Source organism: Ailuropoda melanoleuca, chromosome 13 (assembly GCF_002007445.2).
Source record: "Ailuropoda melanoleuca isolate Jingjing chromosome 13, ASM200744v2, whole genome shotgun sequence".
In the NCBI taxonomy this organism is placed as follows: Eukaryota; Metazoa; Chordata; class Mammalia; order Carnivora; family Ursidae; genus Ailuropoda; species Ailuropoda melanoleuca.
The window spans coordinates 74,736,427-74,746,849 of NC_048230.1; the positions used below are offsets into that span (position 1 = coordinate 74,736,427).

At 49.0% G+C, this 10,423-nt stretch overlaps 1 protein-coding gene and 1 long non-coding RNA gene across 2 annotated transcripts; one reads left to right on the top strand and one right to left on the bottom strand.

The window, feature by feature from the left end:
• Positions 1–1,667: 1,667 nt before the first annotated feature.
• On the bottom strand, positions 1,668–4,209 carry CENPB (centromere protein B; the record flags this gene model as incomplete). Its single annotated transcript, XM_034641604.1, has 1 exon — positions 1,668–4,209. A coding segment is annotated over one exon (1,713 nt), but the record flags the coding sequence as incomplete, so codon positions are not given.
• A 121-nt stretch (positions 4,210–4,330) lies between these two features.
• Positions 4,331–7,150, top strand: LOC109489558. Its single transcript, XR_002142580.2, has 3 exons — positions 4,331–4,466; positions 5,797–5,881; positions 6,440–7,150. It is a non-coding gene; the product is annotated as an uncharacterized LOC109489558 (long non-coding RNA).
• The last annotated feature ends 3,273 nt before the right edge of the window (positions 7,151–10,423 follow it).

A 10,423-nucleotide genomic window follows, 5' to 3' on the forward strand; every position in this document is an offset into this window, starting at 1 on the left:
GGGGGGGGACGGGGGTGGGGGGGTATGGGAGTAAAAGCTGCAAGAGCTCCCGTAGACACTTCCACAACTCCTCATCTCCCTCCAAAGTGCTATTCTTCCATGGGTTAGAAATGGAAAAGTTCCATTTCAAAAGAGCACTAATTGTAGAAGGGTTAGGGATATGGGTCCTTAGTGAAGGGACACAGAGTAGCTGTAAAGAGACACTTCTAGGGTCAGCCAGAGAAGAAAGCTTGCTTCCACCAAAGACTAGCAATGTGGCTTTGGGCACATTACTGAACCTTTCTGTCCCTGTTTTCTCATGGTTTTACCTACCTCAGAGGGGATTTGTGAGCATCTAAAGTGCTTAGCACAGCACTTGGCACATAGCAAGGGCTCTGTTAACATCCGTTGGTGCTATCATTAATGAGATGACCTCAGTTCCAGCAGAAGAGGAGACAAATGGAAATGATTTGCCTTGTTGGTATTTGAGGTGAGGGGCTGGGTTGAACAGGGAGAAGGCTACTGCTCCCCCCGCCCCCACACTCCAGAGCAGGCCTGGGAGCGGGGGTAGGCTGGGCTTCCTTAAGACTTTCTGGTTTCCTCCTCCACAGCTCAAAGAGGGTGGGGATGATGGTAAGGGGAATCCCAACTACTTTTTGCTGTCACTTAGGTTCATTGTTTTCAAGGCCTACAGGGGAAATCTGAGCGCCAGGAGTGTGGAAGGCCAAGTGCGGAATTGTCACTCTTACCTGTTTTAAAGTCACAGCACAGTGGCCTTGCCTTTCTAGAAGAGACCACACCCAGGGCAGGCAAGGGACAAAAGATGACCTAGATATACCCCCCTCCTTAACATTCCAGGGTGGAGAGAGGAAGAAGTGAAAGGAAGTGGTGGGGATGGAACCATAGCTGCGATGTGCCAGCCCCAGTGGAGGTGGGAAAACCGGTTTGGGGCCCAGGGCTGCCCAGCCTCCTCAAGCCCAGGCCCTCCTCTGGCTGGAACCGCTGGGGCCTGAGGGCCTCAATGAGGGAGGGGTTGGGCTGTGAAAGGAGAAAAGGGGTAGGATCAGCAGAGACACCAGTCTTCACCTTTGGACTGCGGTGCCCCCAGCCTCTTGGGGGTGCAATCTGTCCCAAGAATTTTATCTTCCTCCTGTCACTGCCCCCACAATAGCCACCAGGTTTGGAGATGCCAATCACTGAAAGGTCTAAAGGGCTCCCTCTTAAGGCATCAAAGGTAAACCAAGGGATGCCCTGTATGTCCCTCCAAACTCTAACCTGGACCACAGAAGTTGCCCCAGCACCCCTTTTGCTCTGTCCTCTGGCCCCACTCCTACAAGGACCTTCTTTAACAGGCTTGATGGGCCTAGTTCCCAGTTTAATTTGGTCCAACAGGGATAGTTGCCTCCCTCCCTCCTCTTCTAGCCAACTGACCCCAAGCTTCTTTCTAACCCCAAAGCAGTGCAAGGCCTGGCTTTCCTCAAACCCAAGCAGGTACATTGAAGACCCCTTCCTCCCCAAGCCTAGATAATATTTAGATATGAAGGTGGCCCCTCACCGCAGTCAGGGCCTAAGCTGTGGCTACCATCTCAACACTTGGTTCCATGTCCCACCAGAACAAGGACCAAAGGGAACCAGGAGAGGACGTGATCCCAAGACAGACGCAAGCCCAGACCACGAAGGATGCACCCTTGGCTGTTAAAACGTTCACCCCCACAAAAGGGGGGTGGACGGATTTATTGAATTCAGACTGGGAAAGGAGCGGCTGGATGGCTGGACTATGGGCCCAGCCCCAGGCCCCCTGCCCAGGATAGGGCCCTGCCAGAGAGGGAAAAGAGGCATGGGGCCTGCAGCTACCCACAAGGGAAGTGCCCATTATCACTCCCCCCAAGGGCCTCTTGGGAACCTCCAATCTGGAAAGAAAACCAAGTGCCAAAGTAACCTGGACTGGGCCAGAGAAAGGGATTGGGAAGATGGGGAAGCAGGCAGAGGCAGGGTCGGGAGCCTGCGGTGAGTTAGACTGTGCTTCTCAAGGTGGCCCAGGGGCAGGGGTAGGGGGCTGCCAGCCTTGTGGGGGCCTAGGCTGGACCTTCCTCTGAAGCCCTTCCCAGAATGGCTTTGGGGTCCCCCCCACCAAAGACCTGGTGTGGACGGCAGAGGGGAGAGGCACTCTCCGGCCAGGAGCTTCCAGGGCCCATCCCCGGCTGCTCCTGTGGCCTAGTCCACTGATGGCACGGTGTGGTAGCACCGGACAGCTCCCCACCCTCCCCACCTGGTCCCAAAAGCCCAGGGGCAAACAGGGAGGAAAGAGGACTCTGAGAAAGAGGCAATAAGCAGGCAGTGAGGCTGACCCCAGCCCTGGGCCCTACCGAGGTGGCTGGGCCTGTCACAGGGCCCGAGAACATCACTAAAGGATCTGGAGCTCCCCATTCTGGCTCCATCCACCGCGGCTGCCGGGAGAGTCCTCTGCCCTGGGCTGGTGCTGCCACATCCGGGTCGGGCATGACTAGGCCCAGTGGCTCAGCTTTGATGTCCCAGACCCCGAACTCCCGCCTGCCTGGCATGGTTCTTCCTGGTCACGTGGACCAGATCGTGTTCCAAGTGAAGGATGTGGCTCTGCACTCGGTCGTCAATGGGGAAGGAAGTCAGGTACCTCTTGACCATAGCGAAGTAAGCCATGGCCTCCCCAAAGCTGGGCACAGGCACCTCATCACCATCCTCCTCCTCATCTTCATCATCTTCATCATCTTCATCCTCCTCCTCATCCTCCTCTTCCTCACTGTCAGAATCAGAGTCCTCTTCACCCTCCAGGAAATGGAGGGTAGGGCACTGGGCCTCCTCCTGGGCACCGTAGCCCCCGAAGCTTCCACCGGCTTGCACTACCCCCTGGGCCCAGTCCTCAGCCTCCAACCCCTCAGAGGAGCTCTCTTCCTCCTCTTCCTCCTCCTCCTCATCACTGTCATCAACATCACCCTCCTCTTCCACCTCCTCTTCCTCCCCCAACTCCTCGCCTTCCCCCCCTTCCTCTTCCTCGCCTTCTTCCTCCTCCTCCTCCCCTTCACCCTCCTCCTCCTCTTCCTCCTCTTCTTCTTCCTCCTCTTCCTCCTCCTCCTCTTCCTCCCCCTCACTCTTGAGGGCAGTGGTGATGGTGGCATTTGGGCCACCCCCGAAGCCGGCGTCGCGGAAGCAGGCAGCTATGTCTGAAGGCTCCACTGCCTGCCAAGCGGCAGCCACGAAGTGCAGGGCCTCCATCAAACCTAGCTGCAGGCCAGAGGGATCCTGGCCCTCTAGCGCGGCCATGGCCTTGAGTAGCATAGCCTGGCGGTAGTGGCCCTTCACCTGTTGGACCACTCCCCGCTCCAGCGGCTGCACGGTGCCAGGCGGGAAGAAGGCCAGCTGCACATGCCGCAGGCCCGAGGTATCCAGGGACTGGGCAGCCAGGCGGCCAGCCAGCAGCAGGACTCGGCGAGACTCTGCGGCCATGCGAGTGTCCAGGGCCTTCAGGTACTTAGCCAGGACCTGGGTGGTAACACCACCTTTAGAGTTGGCGGTGTAGTCGCAGGGCAGGCCGGCTTGGCCTGCACGGGGCTTGGCCGACTTGCCGGCCACGAGCGGGGGCAGCTTCTCGCTGCCGTCTGCGTTGGCGCACAGCAGGACACTCAGGCGCTGGGTGGTCCTGCGTGCCCGTGCATCGCTGCCGCAGAGCCCCGCAGCCTGGTCGGGCAGGAAGTCGTACCATAGACTGGTCTCAATGGCGCTGAACACGTCCTGGGAGGCGTAGCCCTCGGCCACCGACGGCGGCTGCTCCTCCAGGGCATGCCAGCCCGTTGAACCCCCGCCGCTGCCCTCCGAGGGCACCGCAGGCGGGCTGGCGGGAGCCGCTGGGGGCCGGGGGGCAGCACTGCGCGACCGGGCGCGGGCCACACCGCTGCAGGACACCACACCGTGGCGCCGGCGGAAGCGGTCCAGCCAACCGTTGGAGGCGGTGAAGTCGTCCATGCCCAGCTCCTCGGCTATACGCAGCGCCTTCTCCTTGAGGATGATGCCCTTGACGGGTAGGCCAGCGGCGCGGATCTGTTGGAACCAGGCGATGAGCAGCCCCTCGAGCTTGTCGTATGGAGACAGCTTGTTGGTCTTGCGGCAGGTGGAGGCCACACCGTACTTGCGCTCCGACGCCAGGATGGCGCGCTTGTTCTTCAGGATGGTGCTCAGCGTGGACGGAGGGATGNCCCCCCCGCCCCCGGACCCACCGCGGGGGGCGCTGCGGCCTGCTGGACCCGCCGGCGCTCGGGCGTCCGGTGACCTGCGGGCAGGGGCGCGGTGCCCGGCGTCCGCGCCCGGTGGGCAGCGATTTGTTGCGTATGAAGAATAACAACTGTGTTTCGTGGTTTTTGTTTGGTTACAGCAAAAATAGCGCACGCTTTTCGAGGAAACTGAAAAATACAGAACTAAAAATCACCTTTCATCCCAACACCTGAAGAGATGCGCAGGTAACATTTTGATACGTTTCCTTCCAGTCTTTTCTGTAGGCCCAAGCAGTTTTCTTTTTAAAAATGTATTGCATCAAACTGGCATCAGATGTATAGACTGTATACCTGGCATCTCCTGCTGTTTTACCTGGCATCGAGTGATGAGAATTTTGTCACATCGATAAAATATTGCCAACATGCTTTTTTATGGTTGTATATTGTTCCAGTTATGGATGAACACTGATCTATGTAGCCTATTGTTACACATTTAGATTATTTTTATAAGCAACATTACACTTTTAAATCTATTTGTTAGTAATCCCACAATCCGAAGATAAACACTGATAACATCTCTGTGTGTCACTTTCTGGGCTTTTCCATGCATACAGGCATCAATGTTTATGTTTCACCTACAGAAATAATGTCATGTATTTAAGTATATAAGCATACATACACATGAATCCCTGAAACCTCTTCCTCCACCGTACACATAAAAATGACATATTCTTAAAACAATAAATGCATTGCGGTGTTTTTAAAAAATCTCTTAGAGTCAGGTGAGGTGGAGGTAAAGAGGAAGGCTGTGATCTAGGGGGATGGGCTGAGGACCTGGGGCTGGATAAGGCTTCAAGAGAGTGGGTGTGTACAAAGAAGAAAAGAGGACCAAGGACAGTGCCCTGGGCTCTCCAAGGTTAAGGGTGCGAGAAAGGACCAACAAGAAATTCATGAAAAACAGCTGAAGAAGGAACACCAAGCCTGCATGGTGTTTCTGAAGGCCAAGGGAAGAAAGGGTAACTCACTGCTGTGTTAGTGTGTATTTTTCTTTTCCTATGTGTATCGGCCATTTGAATCCTGTGAATTTTCTAGTCATACTCTTTACCCATTTTTCTCTTGTATTTGTCTTTTTGTGGACTTATAGGAGCTCTTCATAGGCTCTGAACACAAAATCTTTGTTAATCTATTGCAAATATGTTCTTCCAGCCTTGTCCTTTAATTTACCTAGGGAATCTTATATATGAGAAGTTTGTAACCTTTATTTTTTTTTAGAGATTTTATTTATTTATTTGAGGGAGAGAGAGCACGAGCGGAGGGAGGGGCAGAAGCAGAGGGAGAAGCAGACTCCTTTCTGAGCAGGGAAACCAACACAGCACGCAGGGCTTGATCTCAGGACCCCAGGATCACGACCTGAGCCAAAAGACACTTAACTGACTGAGCCACCCAGGTGCCCCAGTTTGTAATCTTTTAAGTAAACGGGTCTGTCCATTTTTTCCCTTTACTGTTTCTGGGTTTTGTGTCTTACTTAGGCCTTTCCCACTTCTGAGACATAAAAAAATATTCTTCTAATCACAAGGTCCAGGAGAAAACGTGGGAGACTTTTCACTACAGGAGGCCGATCGGTTCTTGGTCCATAATGGGTATATGGTCCCTGTGCAAAGGTGAGTGTAGGGCTACCTGTCTGAGACTCCCTACTACACATTTTCAGGAAACCATGTTAACATTTTGGTGATTTCATTCATGTGCACATATGTCCCTCCTGCCTCTTCACCCATCCCGGCTTATAATCAATGTATGTTGGGCGAATGTAGTGTGGGTGGGTTTTTCTCTACTTCGCTGAATTTTCCAAGTTTTTTTAATAAGCAAGTACAACAGTCCCTTTAAAATGAAAAGGAGAATGGAAAGCTTGCTGAGGGCCATGAAAAGTAATGATTAGGTAAGTGGAATGGGTACTATGCATAGTGGGCAACTTTGGACAGGCTGGGCCAAGAGAAGAGAAGGTGGACTTTGGACTTGCCTAAAGTAGGGAATTGGAAAGATAGGGCTTACAGATGGAAGTTGGGGGGGGGGTCCCAGGGTTCCAGATGGATTGGCATGGGAATTGCTCAATTTAGAGGGAGTAGAAACGGGTCCTATGCCCTGCTACAGGGTATGGGTAGACCAGATGTCTAAAAATGGCCATGTGATCAGCACATGTGTGTGGCTTCTTTTTGTTCTAGAAATGGCCATACCAGTATCCTTCACATGGCACCAAGGATGGGCCTGGAAGTTGAAGACAATGTGGGCTTGTTGATGGAGGTGGATACAGTTAGCAGGAAAGAGGTTGTCCAGCCATTTGAGGACATCTCCAGAGTTCCTAGAGCCAAGAGTCACAAGAGAAATACCTCATCTCTCCCCCAGTCCTCCATAATTGTATTCATGCCTTCATTTTTAACAGCTTTATTGAGGTGTATTTCACATGTCAATTTACCCATTTAGCATATACAATTCATAAACACATGAATTATCACTACAGTAAATTTTAGAAAGTTTTTATCACATTAGAAAGAAATCCCATACCCGTTAGCTACTATCTCTCTATCCACTCCCTGCCCCTTCCTCAGCCCTAAGCAACCACTGATCTACTTTTTGTCTATAGATTTCCCTGCTTAGGACACTTCATATGAATGAAATCATATAATATGTGTCTTTTATGACTGGCTTCTTTCACTTAGCATCATGTTTTCAACACTTATGCATGATGAAGCCTTTATTGGTATTTTATTCTTTTCTTACAGCTGACTAATATTCTATTGTATAGATATGACATTTTTAACCATTTGTCTTTTGATGGACATTTGGATTATTTCTGCATTTTGGCAATTAGGAATAATGCTGCTATAAACACTGTTTGCAAGTTTTCGTGTGGACATACATTTTCATTTTTCTTGGGTATATACCTAGGGAGTGGAATTGCTGGGTCATGTGGTAACTCTCTTTAATTGTTTGAGGAACTGCCAGATTGAGGTCATGGTCTTTTAATTAACTTAAAAATTATACCTGTTCTTTGGAAAATATTTTAAAATAACAAAAAAATTTGTAAAAGATTTTATTTATTCATTTGAAAGAGAGAGAGAGCACAAGTAGGGAGAGAGGCAGAGGGAAAGGGAGAAGCAGACTCCCAGCTGAGCCGGGAGCCTGACGTGGGGCTCGATCCCAGGACCTGGAGATCATGATCTGAGCTGAAGGCAGATGCCCAAGCATCTGAGCCACCCCAGCGCCCCAAAATACCAAAAATTTTGAGGACAGAAACATTTAATTCCACTACTCAGAGAATATCCTTGTGGGATACTTTTCTGCGCATATTGTTTCTAAGGGGACCACACTTGGCATGATATTTTGTAGCCCATATTGTGAACATCTTTTCATCTCAATGATTATTTCCATCAGTGAGTTTTAAACTTATTTTACTCTAAGAACCCTTTCTTCAAAAGACCATTTTCCTAAAGCCCAATATATAATCACTCAGATATCAACAATTACTATTTGGGCCCCTGTCAGGTGCCAAGCATCCCTGCCTGCCCCCATGCCTGTTCTCCTTAAAATTTGCAGGTATTACAAACTATGGAGGAGTCACCTCTTTAGCTGCCCCCTATAAGAACACCCAGCTTACTCTCTGTGTCTCATTGCTATTAACAGTGACTCAAGGAACGTACATCTGTGTGTACTTTTATCATCTTTTTAGAAGAAATCCCTAGGGATGCCTGGGTGGCTCAGTCAGTTAAGCATCTGCCTTTGGCTCAGGTCATGATCCCAGGGTCCTAGGATTGAGCCAGGTGTCCTCCATGGGCTCCCTGCTCAGCAGGGGGTGTCCGCCTCTCATTCTCCTTCTGCCCCTTCCCCCACTTGCAAGCTCTCTCTCTCTCACTCTCTCTCTGTCAAATAAATAAAATATTAAAAAAGAGAGAGAGAGAAATCCCTAGAAGTGGGATATTGGATCAGAGGCCAACCTTGGACTTGGGTCTATACAAGGTACTGGGAGATGGGAGGAGAGGCAAATGACTTGGTCCCTGTTCTTCAACAGCTCAGTCAGCTTGAGGAAATGAAATTCAGGAAAGGGAAAAGGAGATTTCAATAAATAGAGCCATACCTTCCAATAGTTCCCTTTTATTATTTTTTCTTTTTAAGTAGGCTCCTTGCTGGGCATGGAGCCCAGTGTGGGGCTTGAATTCACAACCCTGAGATCAAGAGCTGAGCTGAGATCAAGAGTCAGTGTTTAACCAACTGAGCCACCCAGGTTCCCCCCAATAGTTCCCTTTTCGGAATTAATTCTGTGTATACCTGGTTCATCAATGTGAAAGCTAATAACCTAAATGTTCAGCATTAGGGAATTGAATAAATATATGGCATTATGGTATTAATATGGATCCATTTTCAAGTAAAATGAACAAAGCAAGGGGTAAAACAATGTTTCACATAGTTTGTTATATTTGTAAAAATGTGGACATACATATGCTGTACGTATATAGACCTACGCTGTGCACTGTGGTAACCACTAATTCCATATCGCTATCGAGTTCTAGAAATGTGACAGATTTCTAGAGCTGACATGTGCTGTGAGTGTCAAATGCACATTGGACTTTGAGACTTGGTACCCAAAAAAAGTATCTAAAATATCTAATTAATAATTTTTGTTTGATAATATGTTGAAACGATAATATTTTGAATATATGCGGTTAAATAAAATATTAAAATTTCAGCTGTTTCTCTTTATATTTTTTAACGTGGCTACTAGGGAATTTTATTTTATTTTTATTTTTTCCATATTCCTTTTTTTATAATAATTTTTTTATTATGTTACGTTAGTCACCATACAGTACATTCTTAGTTTTTGATGTAGTGTTCCGTGATTCATTGTTTGCGTATAACACCCAGTGCTCCATGCAATACGTGCCCTCCTTAATACCCATCACCGGCCTATCCCAATCCCCTACCCCACTCCCCTCTGAAGCCCTCAGTTTATTTCCCAGAGTCCATAGTCTTTCATGGTTCATTCCTCCTTCTGTTCACCCCCCCTTCATTCTTCCCTTCCTTCTCCTTAAATTATGTATGTGACTCATATCGGTGCCTCCCCATTATGTTTCGATTGTCTAGGACTGTCACACACTATGTCCAGAATATGCAACACACTCATATTGGTGTCTGCCTCCAGGCAGGTGTCCTGAAGGTTTGTGTAGGGTGGGAGACTGACTTTTCACTGCTGTTTCGCACCATTTGAATTTTCTCCTTTCTTTGAATTTTTGGTACCATGTACCAATTTTTAAAAACCATTTAGGGGCACCTGGGTGGCTCAGCCGTTAAGCGTCTGCCTTTGGCTCAGGTCATGATCCTGGGATCCTGGGATCGAGCCCCGCATCAGGCTCCTTGCTTGGTGGGAAGCCTGCTTCTCCCTCTCCCACTTCCCTTGCTTGTGTTCCCTCTCTCGCTGTTTCTCTCTATCAAATAAATAAATAAATAAAATCTTTAAAAAAATAAAAATAAAAACCATTTAACATGTTACAAGCAGTGACAGAAAAAGTGCTAGAAAATTGAGTCCCACAAAGAAGACACTGTGTGGGAACAGGGTTGGAGAAGCAGAAGGATTTTGCAAACGTGATAATTTCCCCTTCTTTTCTGCCAAGGCACTGGGGTTACACCCGACCCTCTTAAGCAAGCCCAGAGCTTGATGTGTATAGTCCAGAGCCAGGATATTCCTTTCATGGGGAGTGGAGCTTTCTACAGCCCAGAATCGTCATTGTAACCAGGACCTGGCTGGATGGGAGGAGTAATTCCTCTTATGATATGATTGCAAATATTTATTTTATCTTATTTTTGTTGACTAGCTTTTTTTTTTAATTGAGCACATAATCTGTGATCTAATTGGGAAAAGGAGATGTGGGAAGACACACACAGCTGATGTGTGGGATGTTCTGGAATCACCCCTCTGTGGTCCTGGCCTCTCCTCACTGCCCCAGAGGTGACCTCTGAGTGTGGAATTGGAAAGGATTCAAGAGTATAATACTCCCCACCTTTTGTTGGCCACACGCACACACCCTCTCCCCACACCCTGTAGAAATGTGTGTGTATGTGTGTGTGTGTGTGTGTGTGTGTGTGTGTTGGATGAAGGTAATCCCTGCTGGGTTGATTTTGAAAATGCAACCCCTCAGTTTTATTTCTGGTCTTGG